Source organism: Oreochromis niloticus, linkage group LG12, assembly GCF_001858045.2.
Source record: "Oreochromis niloticus isolate F11D_XX linkage group LG12, O_niloticus_UMD_NMBU, whole genome shotgun sequence".
In the NCBI taxonomy this organism is placed as follows: domain Eukaryota; kingdom Metazoa; phylum Chordata; class Actinopteri; order Cichliformes; family Cichlidae; genus Oreochromis; species Oreochromis niloticus.
This window is the reverse complement of record NC_031977.2, coordinates 974,399-993,952: the sequence shown is the minus strand read 5'-3', so window position 1 is coordinate 993,952 and position 19,554 is coordinate 974,399. Positions and strand designations below refer to the sequence as shown.

Below are 19,554 nucleotides of genomic sequence, written 5' to 3'. Positions count from 1 at the left end.
GTCTACAGTCCTCATTTAGTTACAGTTTTATTCCAAGGAGTGAGACTTTGTCAGTTTTAAAGAGCGTCTGAGCCGTAGCTCTCTGAAGGTCTTTCAAACTTTCCACGTGGTTATCATGTCCAGTATGGCAGACAGCTCTTAAACGACATGCCCATGACGTCATGTGTAAAACCTCTATAGCAACCATGGCAGTTTGTCTTGAAACGAACTGTAATCAGCGCATTTCAACTTCCTTCTCAAAAAAGAACGGATCTAATCTAAAAATTGGACTTTTTTCTCAAAATGACCCGTTATGTAGATTTGTCTTGACCCTAACACCCTCTCGTATTTATTACTTATTAGCATCTAAACACACGTACGTCTTCATTTGGTCCAGTTTGCTGGTGAATACCTCACACTGTCACTTTGAAACTGTTGTGGTTTTGGAAAGTAAAGCTTGACCTTCTCTCAGCATCCTGCTCTCTGTGACTGCAGCGGTCATGATGAACCGGCAAACCTGTTTCACAGCAAGTTAGTCAGTAGAATCAAACTTATGAGACAAATCAGCCTCATGAGAACTACTAATAATGTCAGAAAGCATTTTGGGGAGAAATTTGAGAGGAGAAGAGGAGATCTTGTTTTAGTTTGACCCCACTCGCATCTGTTAACATGGAGCAGGTGGAGTTTATGACCTGCAGACAGTAGGCGACAGAGACGGCGATGTTTTCTACACTCACTGCTCCAGTCTAAATATCCTTGGGCAGGATACTAATGAAGTTAAAATGAAATAAAGGGTTTAAATATTTCATTTTATACATAATGAATGTAAAATAAAGGACCCCCCCTCCACCTTTTTCACTATATGCTAATTACCAGAGATTATCTGAGATACAGGCAGATAAATATGTGCAGTAATTACAACGGATCAATCAGAGCGTTCAGTGGACATGAAGAGATGAGCTTTATTATCTTGTTTAGCAGATGACAGAAGCACTAGAAGAGAATATACTTTCACTCCTGAAATAAATAGTAATTAAGATCACAAGGATTATTCATTAGGGAATACCACAACAAAATAAAAGGAGCAGGTTGAACTTCTAAAACAAACATTTCTGCATAGATAGTCTTGGATTCAAAGCCTGTGTCAGCAGTTCAGCGTACAGTCTGATATGATAAAACCCATTCCTCCTTAAGAAACGACAGAGTACGTGACAGAAGAAAAAAAGCTTTGAGATAATTAATGATGTGATTATGTACAGTGTTTAGAGGTGATCTCACACACACACACACACACACACACTTTGGCCACAGACCTTTTCCATCCAGCGTTATGCTAATGTGCTAACAACAGTCCAATTGGAGACCTGACCTTTAAAAAAGTAATAACATCAGCTGTGTAAATTGAAGCTATTTGGCCTTGACACAAAAGTTTATGGTTGCTACGGTGACCATAAACTATGACAATACTGGATAGACAAGAAAAATAAGATTGTTGATCAAACTGCAACGTTTACAAAAGGAAAACAGAAATCAGGTTTGACAGATACACATTCAGGATTAGTCCCTTCACAATAAAAGACGAGGCATAGTAGCATAAACCATCACTCCCAGGAGCTGCTAAAGTAGTGTTACTGATTATTCCTTTAAACAGATGTATTATGTTACTTCCTTCTATGTAGCTGTGTAGCAGAGCTCTGTCAGTCAGTCCAAGCAGGTGTTTTCTAAAGTGTTGCCAAACATGAGCGCGTACGCCAAAAGTTTCCAGCTGTTTGCGAGGTGCGGTTCTGAAAATGATGACGTGTTAGAGTAACAGTAACTCTTGTTATACATTAAAAACACATAAAACAAAAACTTTGATGGACAAAAGAAACAGAAGAAGAAGAAGAAGAAGAAGAAGAAGAAGAATGTGTTATACTTGGTCAACATGTCAGTGAAAAGTGGAGAGCCTTTAACTCGCTGCCCATTAACCAATGTCACCAGGTAGATGTTAAAAAGCAAACGTAGCTGCTGGTCAAGATCACACTGACACTACAAATCAGGCAGCTTCTGTAAATGCATCAGATGTAAATGTCACTCTCATCATTTCTGCTTCACACAAACCTGTATTTTCATAACTAACATAAAAGAAATAAAGTTTAGCTGGAGGAGAAAGGACATCGACGGAGTGGAAGGTAACGATGACAAACCTGAACATCTGTAGCAGTCGTGTGTGTTTATATGGTCATTTAGCTTTTTGATTTCATTCATGTTAAAAGTCTGAATGCTATCAAACAAAAACAATCATATACACTGTGTAATTCTGTGAGCTTAAAACTGGCCTCCTGCAGGTGTGAGTACATGTGAGACTGTACCTGTCCACTTCCTTCAGTCATAATACTTTCAGGAAATGCCTTTAAAAAGTCTTTAGGACAAGTTAAAGTTCCTAGAAACTTTAAAACTGTTTTAAATGAGGCACTCATGTAAAAACGACAACGTGGAAAAAAAAAAAAAAAAAAATAATACCAATCTTTTGGTCTAGATCAGGGGGGTCAAACTGAAACGAGCTGAGAGCCACTGCTGGCACTGCCGTCTCATTGGAGGACACGTTAGTGTTCAAGTAGAACAAAACAAACAAACAAACATTTCCTAAAATGTTTTGTTTTTTTAAATTTCAAATCTTGTATAAGACAAAACAGCAAAGTTAACTAACTGAAGCCTTTCAAACAAACACACTGCTCCTCTGTCTGTGCACACACGTGTTCATGTTTAACAGAATAAATAAGTGCACGCATTAGTGTGTGTCTGTCACGGACACAGCCTCAGCATGTTTGTGCTCTCTGCTCACGTCGTCTTCATATTCAATCATTTTGTGCTTTTTATTTTAAACTGCATTATGTTTCTTCACATCAGTATACGGGCCCCTGCGGCCCCTGGACCGCGAGTTTGACACCCCTGGTGTAGACCGATTACCCTCGCTAAACAAAACTACACCAATCATTTTAAAAGTGCTGTTTAATTTTCATTTGTTGCACAGTTTCTAGCTGTAACAAATCAAACTGTTGTAACAGCAGCAGCAGGGAGCACCGGTGAATGTTCTGCTACAGATCGACAAACGTCCAAAGTCAAACATCTGGACCAATAAATGTTGTTCATTACTGCTCAGGTTGGAGGAGAGTTTGTGATGACCTATGAACACAAAATCAAACAACTTCTCTATAACCGACTGGCTTTTTGGTTTCCTGTTACTCTAACTTTGCATCAGCTACAAAGACAGCTGCTGACTATAATCAGTGAAGTTAAAGGGTAGAAAATCAACCAAGAGTAGTAACATGTTTAACACGTGTTACCACCTTCAGAATGGAAATCCAGAGTCAGGCGCTGTGCTTTAAACCTGCCGTTACTGACGCTCAGGTCAGTATTACCCGATGACTGAGGGAAGTCTAATATAAAGTAGAGCTAAGACAGAAAAGTGATGCAGTGATAATCTGATATAAGAAGTCATTAACCTGCAGCAGGCCAAAACAAACCTGAAGGTTCTGCAGCTCATCAGCAGACGAGCAGCTTCATACCTGCTGAAGTCACTGCTTACTGTTTGCTTCACAGACGTCTCTGTGTATGTGTCTATTAAAGACCATTTCACCAGCACGTCTTATGCAGACTTCATGTTTATACAGGCTGAAAGCCGAAGCGCAGACGAGGTGCCAGAGTCCAGTTCAGTCCCAGGACACTTCAATATGCTGCAAAGTATTTTTGGACTTTAGTTGTGTCCAATGATGCAACAAACTCGTGCCTACACAGAACCTTACACGTGTATAAAGTGGTTACACTGTCATGTGGTGAGCTTCAGCATTCAGGGTGAAAGTGTAAGTGACTGATTCCAACCCCCAATCAGAAAATAACTGGATTTATGTTTGTTTGTTTAATATATAGAGAGAAGGAAAAGAAGAATGCACATGAAACCTCACACACATACAAACAACTAGAAATCTGAGGTACCTGAGGTATTGAAACACCTGAAGATAACAGTGAGCCAACAGGTTGTATGAGGGCTGATTTCCATTCTGAAGGGATACTGGCTCAGACGAAGCTCCAGAGGCTCCAGATGTTTCTAAGAACATTCAGTCCTCTGTTAATTGTTAGGAAACAGATTCCAAGTCGGCTGCTCAATGACCGCTTTCTAAACTCATCACTGGCTTTGAAGTACTGGTTATTGAAGTCTGCACTATCTGTAGGCAAGCTGATCCTAAATCTTTGTCTGTAGGCAGCTTCAGTGTGGAGAAAGAAGGAGGTCAGCATCTCTCTCAGGACTGCAGCCCAATGACTGTATCCAACCACTTCCTGTAGGCCAGGGCGAAGTGTCTCTGCTCGGTGTTACAGCAGCCGCCCAAAACACTGCTTACAAAACTGAGTTCAGTAGGCAGGGTGGGGGGGCAAGGCAGCAGGACGCCTCTCTTCAGTCTCTTACTATTGTGAGGGTCTGGCAGGAACAGCCCATCTACTTCCATAGGTTCACTAGCATGCTTCTGTCCGTTCACACCGTGGCCCTGGCCTGCACAGCTCTGAGAGCTGATCTCTGGCACTCCTGGGTCTGGATCCGTCAGATGGATTAACTTGCAGTCCGATCCTCTGCTGCAGGAATGCTGATGCTCCCTCACCCACTGGTCCCACAAATAAAAGACATGCCGCCTGAGAGACACAGGGGGGTATATTAATATCATTCTTACAAATGCTGAACATGTCTGCGCACAAAGTATTTTTATAGGCTCTGGGCTAAACACCCTCAAAATGTGAAAATGTTTTAATGCAAAAGAAATATTTAAATGATTTAACAGGACAATTTTTTTACTTGTTTCTCACAAATGATGCTTGCAGTCAGCGACAGGGCAAAACCTGCCACAGACTGTGTGGCTGGTTTACGTGTGCCATAATGTGATAAGTGCAGCCGGGACAGACAAAACATTCGTTTTATCCGACGTCTGTCTCCATTCTGCAGTCACTGTGAACCAACAGTTTCTCACCTGTGACTCCAGAGTGTTTCATGTCCAGGGAAGGACTGGATCAGGTCTGAGCAAAGGTCCATCTCCTGGTGGAAGAGTTGAAGGACTGTAGTGAAGTCAGCGTGGCTGTCTTCCTCGCCGCCCGCCTCCTGTCCTGAAGGCTCTCCATTACTGTGAGAGCAGCTGTGTGGGCAGGGACTGCCCTCTGGGACTGTGCTGCACCCACGCTGGGGCGAACAGCTGGTGGAGGTGTGAGCTGGCCTCTTGCAGATTTCAGCTATTAGCTCCTTAAGGAGGAACTGGCGGTAGTGGAAGCCACTGTGGTCAGAGACATGCATGGACACCCAGACGCGCATAGAGGACAGCTCATCATGCAACACCTGCCAAAATCACGACGACAAAGGTACGTGTGAAGGAGTAGAAGCTGAACACCAACAAACTAACTGAGAGATTATCACTACATTTATTAGCTAATCAATAAAGTTCTAATTTTTGATATTGACATGAATGTGGGGGGCCTTGAATGGTTGTTCAACAGCTCGCAAAAAGAACATGACAATAAGAAAATTAATCCATAAATGCAACTTTTCAAGAAATATGTAATGCCCCCCCCCCCAAAATAGAAACAAACAAACTGAATTTGGTCTAAAACTGTAGTTAATAAGATGACAGGATATCGTGTTTGTTTTTTCTGACACATTTGAAAGGTTCAAAGAGACAAATTAGGTGATCTGAATGAACTCGTCCTTTCAAACATCTCTCACATTAATAGTCTTTAAAGCAGTGGTTCAGCCTTTTTACATCATTCCCCACATGGCAGGAAGAAATATTTTCACACCCAATCTAAACAAAACGATGCTGCAACTTTATTTAGTTTATATAATAAACTTATTCACAATGAATCCTTCAGTCATTTTTGTTTTAAACAACTTTCATTTCAAACAACTATTTGTAACTTTTGTCACTCGACTGCTTCATTCGTCTGCAGCACTTCTTCAAAAAAGCAACAAGTTAAACAGAATGTGAACATTGCCAAACATGGAAAAATAAAGTTCACTCTTAGTTTCATAAAAAAAGAAATCCAGAAACTTGTGAGCAGAGATGAAAAATATATAATTTAGTGAGAGTTTAATACTACTCAGTCTTAGGCTACGTCCACACGTACCCGGGTATTTTTGAAAAGGCAGATTTTTCTATGTGTTTGCACCTTTCGTCCACACGTAAACGGCGTTTTCAGTCACTGAAAATGGAGATTTTTAAAAACCCCTGCCAGGGTGGAGATTTTCGAAACTCAGTTTTTGTGTTTACGTCTGGACGAGGAAAACGGAGAAAACGCAGCGTCAAAGGTGGGCGCCAGGTTATTGTTTCAGTGAAATGAATTTCTACAATGGCGGACTTGGACAAAATACTGTTACTGTTAATTTTACTCTCTGCAGTGTTTAAATGCTTACATACACACACAGTTTCTGTCCCTCCACACATAGGACTCAGTTCTGCTTCCATGCGCCATCTTTGTTCACGCTTTCCCGCCCAGGCTTCTAGACTTCTGATTGGCCAACATTTCTACACAGTTAGGAATATATCGCCACCTGTTGCTTTGGCATGTCCCTGCACCGCTGTCAACGACGCACGACAGACCCAACCACATGTTCACACTTTTCAGTACACTTCTTTATTGCGGCTGTCGACTTACACATGCGGCTGCAGCTTTTCAGTGGGTGTGCATATTATTAACGCAACTGCTGCAAAAAAAACTTTGCTTCGCCGATGTTAAATATTCGTTCCGCTTGACTTTTCTCCCAGGTAACTTGCGCCCCACCAGACAGAACTCTGCACCCCACACTTTGAGAACCACTGGTTTAAAGACAGAAACCTCCCTTACTCATGTAGTTCCTCTGTAATGACTGTGCCAGCTGATTTCAACCATAAGTGCTATTTGACATCCAGCTGGGATCATTTTGATTCATTTAAATTTCTTAGCTAGTATTTATTTAGTTACACCATAATTTTTTTGGTTTGCACAGTTTATGGACAGCATCTCCACTTTTCTAGCAGCAGCATCACTTTCATACCACCAGGCAGCAGTAATACAATTACATTAAATAAAAAGGGAGAATGTGTGTGATGAGGCAAGAAAATGTTGTCTATAATAATCTAATTACTGCTGAAAAGCTAAATGAGTAGCTGAAATGCTACCTTGACATTGCCCCTGGCCATATGCTGCAGCACCCAGATGCGGTGTGACCAGGCATTGTAGTTGCTGGGATAGCGGCCGGCTGCATCAGAGCACACCTTCATCTCTTGGCGGAGCGTCCTGGCCAAGCGGTCACTGAGCTGCTCGTTCCTCTCAGCGTCAGCCTGCACTGCCTCAGCCTGCTGCTGATTCTTATTGTGGTCCAAAGTAGAGACCTGATTCAGGACCTGCTGCAGCACCCAGCGTCTGCAGGAAGACATCAGCTGCTGGGTTACAAAGCTTCATTCACTCTGTACACAGTTACTGCTTTTACAGGAAGAACAGCATGAGCCTCGGTGCTCATTGTAAGTCTTAGACCAGGGGTCTGCAACCTTTTACACCCAAAGAGCCACTTGGACCCGGTTTCCACGCAAAAGAAAACACTGGGAGCCGCAAATACTTTTTGACATCTAAAATGAAGATAACACTGTATATATTGTTTTTTATCTTTATGCTTTGTGTGAACAACTAAGTTGTGCTGCTTATGAAATCCATGAAGTGCTACAGAGAAAATTAAATTATATTTATGTAATCAACACATTTTGAACTCTTAAAGAAATATAACAAAAGCAAAGACACTCAGCTGAACTAAAATGATCCATGTAGCAAACAAAAACTGTCAGCCGCCACCCTTATATCGCCTTTGGGCTGTTGGAGCCTTGACCTGACTCTTAAAAAATAATTGGAAAAAAGCTCTATGCTGCTGAAAGATGAAAAATAGATATTTGCAAAATTCTTTTTTTTTTTTTTTTTTTTTTTTTGTCTGTCCCATTTGGTTCTTTAGCCGTCAGAATTGTTGTCTGAAGACCAACAAGGATACCAAATGGATTTATTCTGCCAAATGGATCATCATGGCATTGCCGTATTGGTCCATTTGATCAAACTTTGTTGTTATTATTTATTTTATTTTCAGTTGTTACAGATGGGACAGACATGACTGGGGGATAGGAAAGGGAGAAAGAAAGAGAGGAAGGAAAAGAAAAACAGAAGGGAAAAGGGACAGTGAGAAAGGGCACTTACAAAGACAAAGAGAAAGAAAAAAATCTCCTGGATCACCTGTTGAGAGAAAAAGAAGAGAAGACAAGCAAAAAAAAAAAAACCAAACAAAAACAAAGCAACATACTAAACACAACACCATCACGTTAATCTAGCTAAGTGTGAACATCAGTAAATACTAAATATTGAAAGTTGTTGTGCAGCACGCAGGAGAGACAGCGCACAATGTGCTTTGAAGTAGCAGCTAAGAAAGGTGTAGTTTATGTCTACGAACAGTGAACACCCGTGTGCACACCTGTGTGGATCAACGCGCTTGTATACAAAAGGTTTCCCCATGTAACGGTCTGCTAGAGGGTGTGGAGGCCCATAGCCCCGTCCCCCAGGGCATGAAGCAGGCATGGAGGAGATCCAGGCTCCAGACATCCAGAGGCCCCAGAGTGCGAGAGCCCAAGGAGTACCACCGGAGGGGCATCCGTGCCACCTTCCTGGGAAGGGCTGAGGAGATCCCCAGGCGAGGGGGTCACCCAGTAGCCACGGAGCAGAAGCCAGAGGGGGCTGCACTGGCGTGCCCGCCGGCTCTGCCGGCAGCCAGCTGTGCCAGAGTGAACCGAGTTGCAGGCCCCGAGGCCGGAGGCCCGAGGGCCCCCTTTGCCCCGGAAGAGGCCTGACCGAGCGACAGGCACCAGAATTTGCAAAATTCTGCCTAAATATGTATTTTACCTGGTTAATGCGTGCGGCGGGGCGTGGTCTGCAGCGCCGCTGCAGGGGAGGCGGACGCACCTGAGCGACACCCGCAATCACGCCTCGCCGCCTTTACATCTGCGCTATCTGTGCTGTTGTGTTGTTGGTGGTGTATGTCGGGCTGTGAGCTGAAAAGCTACAGCCGGCTGTATGCGTACAGCAACCGTGTGTGAAAAGTGCTCAATAAAGAGATGCTCAAAAGCATGCTCATGGAAACATGAGTGATTTGTTTACAATGGGACTTCTGCTCCTGAACCTCTGCGCACAGAGTCCGCAAATCGGGGCTATAGAAGTCAGTTTACGCAGGACTGTAAGCTGTCATCTGTCAGGTGTGAGCGGTGTTTGTCTTTAACATAGTTCACGGTGGAGAACAGCTGCTGACATAATGTGGATCCGAAGATCCATAATTGGCCTACCTGGGGTTGAAAGTCTCGATAAATGCACGGCGTTTCGGCGGGTACACCGGCTTCCCCGAGTGTGACTCTTATTTTGAGCGATGAAAAAATAACAGAATTTTATTTTTATATTTCAATATCACAATAATCTTCCAATTTAGAACTACGAGTTAAAAAGAACTAACATAAATAAAATACACCTCAGCTAAATACTTCTAATTTATTTGCCCAAACCAGGCGGAGCCGCACTATAAGGACTAAAGAGCCGCAGGTTGCCGACCCCTGGCTTAGAACATCGTTGTTGTTTTTCAATGGGATTAAAACACCTTTAATATCTCAGGATATTAAAGGTGCGCTCAGCACAAACAGTGCTACTGTTAGAAAACTGTTCAAAACTACTTGGAAAAAGTCAATGAAGAAAATAAAGTGTAGCCTAAGAACCCATACGTGCTCATCAGAGCAACCTCAGGAGTTTGAATAACTCCCGAGCCCACACAAATAAAGCAGCTTGGAACATCTGAGTGTTTAAAAAAAGCTGAAGCGGCTTTACCGATGTATCCAGGTCTCTGGGCTCTTGGGAAATTTGGTCAAAGCCAGCTTGCCCAGGTAGAGGTCCTTCTCTGGGTTAAGGACTCCACACTGCAGTAACTCCTTCCTGCAATAACAAGAAACCACAATGACAGTAAATACATCAATATAAAGACTCACTCTCTCACCCACAGATTCAGTTAGAGCACATGCATGTTGTGATCTTTTATCCTGACCAAAGATGGTTTCTGACACTCTGCAGAGCAACGTCCAGATTTTGTCTCCATCATTTGTTTCATCTTTTAGTTCATTTCGAGGGGACGACTCTGACTGTGCTTTAATTCTGACTCTTCTAAAAAGCAGGATATGCTTAAGTAAGACCATCCATGATATTCCATAATGGATATAATCTAATGCCTGTGACTAAATATAAAAATGGTAACTGTTGCAACAGACTTTGATGAGCTGCAAATGGGGAAATGATTTTTGTTCACGTTTTGTTTACATTGGTTTGAATGAGTTGAACAAACTACAAATGTCTCTCTGTTCTAAATAAACAGATGGCCACACAGTCGGTGTTGATCTGAAACTCTGACACATGAAACACTCTGTGGAGTTTATACTTTTCCAGGATAGAAACAAAGAGATGACAGGAAACAGGAGAGAGCAGAGTGAAGACATGCAGCAGTTTCAAACCCAGTTACACTGCACACTGTTTAACCAGTATACTGATAATGCAGGGCTCGCAAAATCGCTAGCCCGACGTCCCGGGGCTAGCGATTTTTCCAGTCAGGCTACCAAACTAACTCAGCCCTGCCCGTCGGGCTATCACAGGAAGGAAAATGTATGTCAATGCTGTTCCATTCTTTCGCAAATGTAGCTGGGTAATTATGGTAAATGGCCTGTATTTGTATAGCGCTTTCTAGTCCCTAAGGACCCCAAAGCGCTTTACACATTCAGTCATCCACCCAATCACACACACATTCACACACTGGTGATTGTAGCCACAGCCACCCTGGGGCGCACTGACAGAGGCGAGGCTGCCGGACACTGGCGCTAGCTGGGTAATTATGTCATTGGCATCGATGAACCACTGTCAATATGTGAAATCGCGTTTGAATTTGCACTTCTTCTTTTTTGGCTTTCACTTTCACTTTGCAATCGCGCGAACTGTGTATAGAGAGCGGCAGCACTGATTGGTGAGTGACGATTAATTGCGCACCAATTCCTGTGACATCATCTTATCACTCATTAGCTACTATTCAAACCTGACAAGTGAAATCTCCCACAGCAAGCTTAAACATGTGAGAGGTTGATTGGGCAGAGAATCGCTGACCGTTATGTGAGTACCTGTGTAAAAGCAGCAGGATTTACGCTGGAATTTTAGTTCTGCAGAGCCAAAAAAGACAGGTCAGGGTGAAGAAGGGACAGCCAAAGAAAAGCCGACCACAAAACGGAAAAGTTATGACAAATCAGACTATGAGGCAAAAAGAAAGTGCAGCTTTATGGTTTCATGGACAAAAGAATTTCTGTGGCTGGAATATGACGAGCTAAATAACATCATGTTCTGCCAGGTGTGTCGTGAGTTTCCCTCGATATCTGAGTCGACAAGCGCCTTTGTTACTGGGACCAGTAATTTTAAGAAAGACCCCATCAGAATCCATGAGGAATGCATTATTGCCCAGTCTGCAGTATCTGTCCCAGAACAAACACCAATTGCAAAAACATACTAAAAATAAACGAAGCACAACAAGAAGTCCTGAAAAAGCTGTTTAGAACAGTGTTTCTAAAGAGTATACCATTGGCAAAATGTAGCCGTATTTGCAAACTTCAAAAAGCAAATGTCCTCGATCTTGGTTCCACTTACCTCTTACCCGGGACTTAAGCAGATTCAGGATCTGACACAGACTGATTCATGTTCTACACAGTTCCAAATATTTGAGTTGATGATTGTGATTTTTATACAATTGTTGTAATTTGTGTTTTAACAAGTTTTTGATGGATGTTTTGTTTCCTTTACAATATTATACTTTAATGTATATTACTGTAAAGGAAACAAAACATCCATCAAAAATTGTTCTCATTTTTTTTTTTTTTTTCGGGCTATTTAAATTTATTTTGGGCTACCAAAAACTGAAGAGTGCCTCCCAGGGATTTTGAAATTTTGCGAGCCCTGTGATGGTCAAATAGTAACTGGACTGGTACTATAGAGCCTTTCTACTCAGATGAGCACTCAGAGCACTTTGTACTGCGAGTCTCATTGACCCATTACACAAAGACTCATACACATCACTCATCTTTTCTTAACTTCTTTATGAAATCCACACTCCAACCATACACATATCCAAATATACTCCATCTATATACTCCAATGGATGCGTCAGTGGGTTAGGTATCTTGCCAGGGTTACCTTGGAATGCTGATTGGAGGAGTCAGGAACCAATCTGCTGACCTTCTGATTAGTCGACGACCCACAGCCGCCCCACAAATTTATCACACTTGAACTGTTAAAAGCATTAGCTTTGTTATGTGTGCTGACAGATCCTTACATCCTGACACTATTCATTATTAGTATTAGTGGTATGGACACAGGGGGATAACACAGCAGCAGGAGGATGCCAAACTGCCAGGATTGTCTAAGGAAAGAAAGTGACTGGACTTCTTTAAGTTTTAAAAAATGCTTCATCTCTAATCAAAGATGCTTCTTCAGTTCTAAAACCAAGCGGTGGAGAGTCCCAGTATTTAATCCCTAGTGGGAATTGTTCCTTATGGGGGTCGTTGGATATTGATGATGTGCCTCGGTGTGAAAGAAGGCGTGCGTCATTATCAGCAGAAGTTTCAGGTGAAACCATTGTGAGACCCTGCCTCACCCCAATAGGTGACCCACTGGGATCACCTGACAGACAATGTGAGTGGGGCGTCTGGTTTCACCTGAGACCTCTGCTGTCAGCTAATGTTACCTGACATCAAGAAAACCTTCCTGTGTGACAGTCAGGGAAAAAACACGCTGGAACCCATGAAAGGAAAGCATCGCTCTCACTATAACGACATTTATCAGAACATAACGTTGTTTTGTTGTAGCATTCCTGTACCTGACATTCCACGCAGTGGTGAAGTCTGGGTTCAGCAGCAGCAGCGTGCAGGTGATATCCACTAAAGCTGAGACAGAAGGAAACACAGGATGTTGCTTCACTTTGAGTTTCACTTGTGGAAACAACAAAACCATAAAACACACGTTTAAAACTAAGCAGGATAAAACAAGGAGGTCATCAGCCACTATAACTGACCATGACTGGATGCTCAAACCTTTATCAACTTTAAAATAAATACATTAAATAAACAAATCAAATATTACAGACTCCTTTTACTCGACCTCTGGGATTGCTTTTATTATCGAGCTACCTTCTCTGTCCAGCCAGTGCTTGCGTTGGCGGTACAGCAGCAGCTTGTTGTGGACGTACGGCAGCAGGAATTTAACACACCAGCTTTCCACACCAAGCTTGTTCTCCACCAGCACTATGGGACTGCGGTTGTAGCGTGCCTCTGGACACAGGATCACACCGATCTCATCACTGAGGGAGCAGAGAGTGACAATGAGGGTGAACAAGGGAAAAACATTACAGTAACCAACCAGTCTAAAATTAGGAAAGACTCTGAATGACAAAAAATGCGAATGCTAAAAATGTAACCATTTCCCTGAAACGCTTAAAAACATTTGCAATACTCAAAGATTAGATTACCACAATATCAACCAGTGTAAGTGTACCAAGCAGCAGTGCCAAAAACTGAGTAATGAGTAAATCAAAAAAAGCACCTTTAATGAACTTAATCTGCTGAAATTTGACTTTTCAAAAATGTAGCTCATCAAACTGAAGCAGTGCTGAAATAAACGCAGTACAACAAAAACATGGCAACCTACGACACAAGGTCAGGTTGCAGAAGCTTTGTACAGTCGGGTCACATCTCCCAGCTTACATGTAACAGGGACATGTGCATATGATGATACTATGACATGTGAGTAGTGCTGTAATATAGAGTGAGATCTACAAGGCTGTCAGAGTGCAGTGGCTTGGTCCATGTTTGGGATCCTTCTCTATTATAACAAACAATAACACACTGCTGGAACAACATAGCAATCAATACATCACAGATCTGACACAAGGTCGAATTCAGGTAAATTATTAGAATGATTAATAATGTAATGATTGATCCTGTATACATCTGTAGCCATTTAGGGTCGTCCATTTAAAACACACTGAATAGTTTTGTCATTTCCAAGAAATGATCTCATGTTTTCTTTCAAGTATAACATGTTGCTTATTTCTGATCTTGGGCCCAATGTACACTTTGGGGGGGGGGCTGTTAAACATACTATGTCACTGCACTGCCGGTCATGCCTCTCCAGTGTCCTTTGCTCAAAGTTTCCTCATCAAAATGAGTTAAACGAACTTAAATTGACAGTGCCAGCATTGACAACAAGCAAAACAAACACCGTCTCTGAATCTGCGACGTTCATGCTGAGCTGAAGTGTCTCCACATACACAAACTACAGTTCACGTTCACCATCCCAGTCTGAATTTTAACACTGTTATGTAGTATTACTAAGTCCTCACTCCACCTTCCCAGAATTATTTTTATTTTTGGAAGCATGAAACCAGAGTGGGTGGCAGATTTCAAAGCTGAGGGCTGGGCAGAAAATAAAGGGTGTGATTTCAGAAGCACCTATATTTGAATTTCTGTGGTTCATCAATCATATCCAAGACTTTTGGATGGGACAATAACTGTTCAAGACTTTTTTTCCCCCTTTTTAAAATCAGTGGTCTATAATGCAAAAATCCATTTAGTTCCACATGTGTCGTTTCATAGTTTTGATGTTTTCAGTGTTCCACCACAATGCAGAAAATAATCAAAATAGAAAAAACCTAGAAATGCTCTGCTTGGGTGTGGGAGGAGTTCAGAGAGGCCATGGAAAAAGACTTTCAGACTGCCTTGAAGAGATTCTGGCAAACCAGCAGGCGACTCAGGAGGGGAAAGTGGTGTGTACAGTGTGGGTGGAGCGCTGCTGACTTTGACTGAGGACATTGTCAGGCGGTGGAAGGAATACTCCAAGGACCTCCTTAATCTCACTGTCTTCCATGAAAGTCTGGGGACAAAAGGGACGACTCGTCGATCCCCGGGGGTGAGGTCACTGAGGCAGTTAAACAACTCCTTGGTGGCAGAGCTCCTCAGGTGGATAAGAGTCACCCTGAGTTCCTGAAGGCTCTGGATATTGTAGGGCTGTCTTGGTGGACAGAATTTCTAGGCGTATCCAAGTGGTGGAAGGCTTTCACTTGGGTTGTCTCAGGATCTCATCTCTGCTTTTTGCAGATGGGGTGGTTCTGTTGGCTTCATCGGGTAGTGGCTTCCAGTTCACACTGGAATGGTTCGCAGCAGAGTGTGAAGCTGCAGGAATGAGAATCAGCACCTCCAATCAGAGGCCAGGGTCCTCAGCCAGAAAGGGGTGGAGTGCCCACTCCAGGTCAGGGACGAGTTCTTGCCCGAAGTGGAGGAGTTTAAGTATCTCTGGGTTTTGTTCACGAGTGACGGGAGAAGGGAGCGGGAGATCGACAGACGGATTGGTGCTGGTGCTGCAGTGATGCGGACGCTGCACCGGTCTGTTGTGGTGAAGAGAGAGCTGAGTGTAAAAGAGAAGCTCCCAATTTACCGGTCGATCTACGTCCCTACCCTCACCTATGGACACGAGCTGTGGGTAGTGACCGAAAGAACGAGATCGCGGATACAAGCGGCAGAAATGAGCTTCCTCCGAAGGGTGGCTGGCCTCTCCCTTAGAGATAGGATGAGAAGTGTGGACATCCAGGAGGGGCTCAGAGTAGAGCCGCTGCTCCTTCACATCGAAAGGAGCCAGTTCAGGTGGTTCGGGTACCTGACAAGGATGCCTCCTGGGGGATGTGTTCTGGGCATGTCCCCCCGGGAGGAGACCCCGGGGCAGACCCAGGACATGCTGGAGAGATTATATCTCTTGGCTGGCCTGAGAACTCCTTGGTGTTCGCCTGAACAAGCTGGAGGAGGTGGCTGGGGAGAGGGAGGTCTGGGCTTCTGTGCTTAGGCTGGTGCGACCGCGACCGCCCCGGATAAAGCGCAAGAAGATGGATGGATGGACAAAACAAAAAAAGACCTTTTCAGAGAATTTTAATTTATAGAGCTGAACAGGTTCTCTGTAGTACTCTCAGAAAGTCTCTGAAAATGTCACAAAACTGTATAAACCCGTAAAAAGAGAAAATCCTAGTAATACCTTAGTAGATCAAGGTCTTGGGACCTGTTTAAAGTTTGAATTCCATCTCTAGGTCAAACTATGCTGAACTAGTTAAGCTTCAAAATACTGGAGGTGTGAAAAGCATGTGAAGAAGATATTCTCCATTCATTTGGATGGAAAATATATATAAGTACAAAAGTAAAAACAGTAATGTCTTGATGCATACGCAATCATCTAGGTACATAAATCTCCAAAAGTTGTTCATCTGGACGTAACGTTTTCAGTGGGAGGTCAGTTCCTTAATCTTAATTATGCAAATTCTTATGACCATTGATCATCAACCACTGATCAATGTCCATGAGTACCATTCACAGAGAGTTGGGGAATGGCTGCAATCACAGCAGCCATCTACTTTATCAAAGTAGATGTCTTTCTGAAAGTGCTGTAACTAAGTTTAAGAATATAATCCACCCACTGTTATCATCTTCAATGCCCTGTACCAACATAGAGCAGAGCAGCTATCTGAACGCTACTCCAACAGAGGTCGATTATCTGGTTAATAATTTTACCTCCTCACTACGTACGACTCTGGATACTGTAGCTCCTGTGAAAACTAAGGCCTCAAATCAGAAGTACCTGACTCCGTGGTATAATTCTCAAACACGTAGCTTAAAGCAGATGACTCGTAAGCTGGAGAGGAAATGGCGTGTCACAAATTTAGAGGATCATCATTTAGCCTGGAGAAATAGTTTGCTACTTTATAAGAAAGCCCTCCGCAAAGCCAGAACATCTTACTATTCGTCACTGATTGAAGAAAATAAGAACAACCCCAGGTTTCTCTTCAGCACTGTAGCCAGGCTGACAAACAGTCAGAGCTCTGTTGAGCCAACAATCCCTTTAACGCTAACCAGTAATGACTATTTAAATATGTTTTCTCTAATGGGCAAAAAGTCCTTCTCCCATCCCAACCATTCGCGGCAGATGGCCCCGCCCCTCCCTGAGCCTGGTTCTGTCAGAGGTTTCTTCCTGTTAAAAGGAAGTTTTTACATTTTTATTTTGAATGAATTACAAATAAAAGCTAAGAAAACACGTGTTACTGCTGTCATCCATTCTGACACTAACACCCAGAAAACTTAAAAGTGAACCAAACACATCCAAACTGAGGGGATTCTTTTTCCAAAGGCTAGCAAAAAACCCAAAGCAGCTGAAAATCTGTGGTTATCACACTAAACTAGAAGCTACAACGATTCATCGAGTAAATTTTAAAAATCCTTGTCTCAAATTCTGTACTTTGATATCTTATTTAAGCCACATGTCTGCAGCGCTCTGTTGTCGAGCATTTTACACACATTTTCCCAGCATCTCAAAAAGCGACACTTGTTCCTGTAGTCACCATTAAAACCTTTACTGGGAAAAAGTCCTTTTAAAACATAGCAAATTCTAAACCAGTGAGTAGCTTTGAAAGCCCTATTTTTTTCCTGTTTGGAATATTGATTAGTGCTCATTAATACGACAAAAGTATCAGATTACTCGATTAATCGATAGAATAATCAGAATATTTGATTGCCAAAATAACTGATAGCTGCAGCCTTAAAATTCTTAACATACTATCACACATGATTGACCTAACATCACGTGCTTCTCATGGCATGCAAATATTCGGTACCACCATATACACAAATGTTAAGCATCCCAGTTCATTCACCGGCGAAATAAATAATAACACCATTAATGAAACAACATGATCGGAATGTCGCATTTTCAAAGCTGCATAGCTCAGCTCGGTAAAGTCGTGAAATATCCCGCTGCAGCAATGTTTTAAGTTATTTAATTGTAAGTAAACAGTAATCCCCACGACATCATGTCTCACAACTGAACAGAACAAACAAAACTAAGTGTCTAAAATGTAAACTTCATCTAGACAGTTCCGATTCCAGGTAAGAGTCCACGCCCATAATTTAAACCCTGAATCAGCCGTGGCCTAGCCCTGGATCCGCTGGGTGTGAAACAGGCCTCCGGGCCCAGCGCTGTTTGTTCGCAGCCGACTGTACTCACATGCTGGGGTTCTTCTTGAATGCATTCGCGATGTCTTTGACAACTCTCTGGACCAAGACGTCTACCTCCTCCTCCGACTCCGCCATTTTTAGAGCACCGTCTTCTTCTGCTTCTTCTTCTTCTTCCTCGTTGTTTTTATTGGCGGTTAGCAAACAACGAATTGGTGCATTACCGCCACCAACTGGTGTGGAGTGTTGACCGTCATTTATATTATAGTTCAGATCAGTCGCTGATTCCAAACCTGTTCTCCTATTAACTCTTGTGCCCCTCCGATCATTTCAACATGATTTTTTATTTTACATTAATGCTGTAATTCATGTTCTGTTGTGATCATTATTAGTACACCATGATGAGATGTGTGCATTAAAATCGCCACATCACAATATATTTCCATTCAAATAGAAATGAAGTTCATTGGTTCAGATGAAAGCCTTTTGCATGGGTTGATGCTGTCCTTTCTATTCCAAACTTGGACTAATCTATAATCTATATTCTGTTACACATCCTCCTCCCTGAACCTCGCCTCTGTCTCTGCATACCCTGCTATATCCTCTGATTACAGAAAGTTGGTTTGAGCCAAGTTTCCTTAATACAGATCATTTCTGGTTTCATGAATCCTTTAAATTCTTGTCCATTTGCTATTAAACGTCGAGCTTTCTTATTATCCTCCCTCCTGATGTCCCTGGATCCCTCCAGTCCTTTGTTAATATGTTCTGAAATGCTTTTACACCAAAGATCTTCTCTGCTCCTTTGATTATCATTTTGATTTGATCTGTTTTGTATTTTAATCAAGCTGCACAGTCAGTGACAACTAACAACAACATCTTGTCAACTGTAACTGTAGATTCTGTTTTCCCACTCTGTCCACAGGGTGAGGTTGAATTTGGTTGAACAGTCTTCTCTCTCCATCTAGACTGCCCTTGCACTCTCCTCACAGCCTCAGCAGAATGAGGAGGCCATTCCAGTCCAGTCACAAACCAGTTTATGCCAAACTGCTGCTCCCAGAGCACCGACTCCTTTTTCTTAGTCATTTTTATTGGCGGCTCGTAAATATCAAAAAAGGTGCATTACTGCCACCCACTGGTATGACTATTGAATAAACTCTCGTTCACAAAGACAAACAAATAAACAAAAAACAAAACAAATAAATAAAACTACAGATTCTACTCAAAACATTTATCTGTCTTTCTAAAAAACAAATATGTAAATATGGCCTGATAGTTTTATTTCTTGTGTTCTTTTAAAATAAATATGACCCAGTTTCACTTTCACATTATTAAGGTTTTTATCAGCTGTCTCATGTTTGTGACAGTGCAGTAAAGTACATTGTTCTATGGTGTCGTCTTCTACAGCACAGTCACATTTCCCCGTACGTGTTTCCTTCTATTTGAAACAGCT

General features: G+C 42.4%; 1 protein-coding gene across 2 annotated transcripts; it reads right to left on the bottom strand.

Moving 5' to 3' along the window:
- Positions 1–916: 916 nt before the first annotated feature.
- On the bottom strand, positions 917–18,311 carry ptar1 (protein prenyltransferase alpha subunit repeat containing 1). Of its 2 annotated transcripts, XR_267469.4 has the most exons (8): positions 18,157–18,311; positions 13,251–13,420; positions 12,941–13,007; positions 9,871–9,975; positions 7,152–7,395; positions 4,977–5,335; positions 3,955–4,644; positions 917–1,763 (listed from the first exon to the last, which is right to left on the bottom strand). XR_267469.4 is itself a non-coding variant. In XM_005461815.4 (7 exons), exons 1-7 carry the CDS (start codon positions 18,240–18,242, stop codon positions 4,260–4,262), a joined length of 1,416 nt encoding a protein of 471 aa, XP_005461872.1. In that variant the 5' UTR covers positions 18,243–18,311; the 3' UTR covers positions 917–4,259. The 2 variants fall into 2 exon arrangements, 1 of the variants encoding a protein (XP_005461872.1); XM_005461815.4 differs by having other exon boundaries at positions 917–4,644.
- Positions 18,312–19,554: the final 1,243 nt, after the last annotated feature.

Bases quoted from the DNA above. Each gene is read 5' to 3' on its own strand.
- ptar1 (XM_005461815.4), bottom strand. From the start codon at position 18,242: ATGGCGGAGTCGGAGGAGGAGGTAGACGTCTTGGTCCAGAGAGTTGTC. The intron at 9,976-12,940 runs GTACAGGAATGC...TTGTTATTGCAG, and splicing joins ACCACTGCGTGGAATGTCAG to GAAGGAGTTACTGCAGTGTG. The intron at 4,645-4,976 runs GTGAGAAACTGT...TGTGTCTCTCAG, and splicing joins GAAACACTCTGGAGTCACAG to GCGGCATGTCTTTTATTTGT.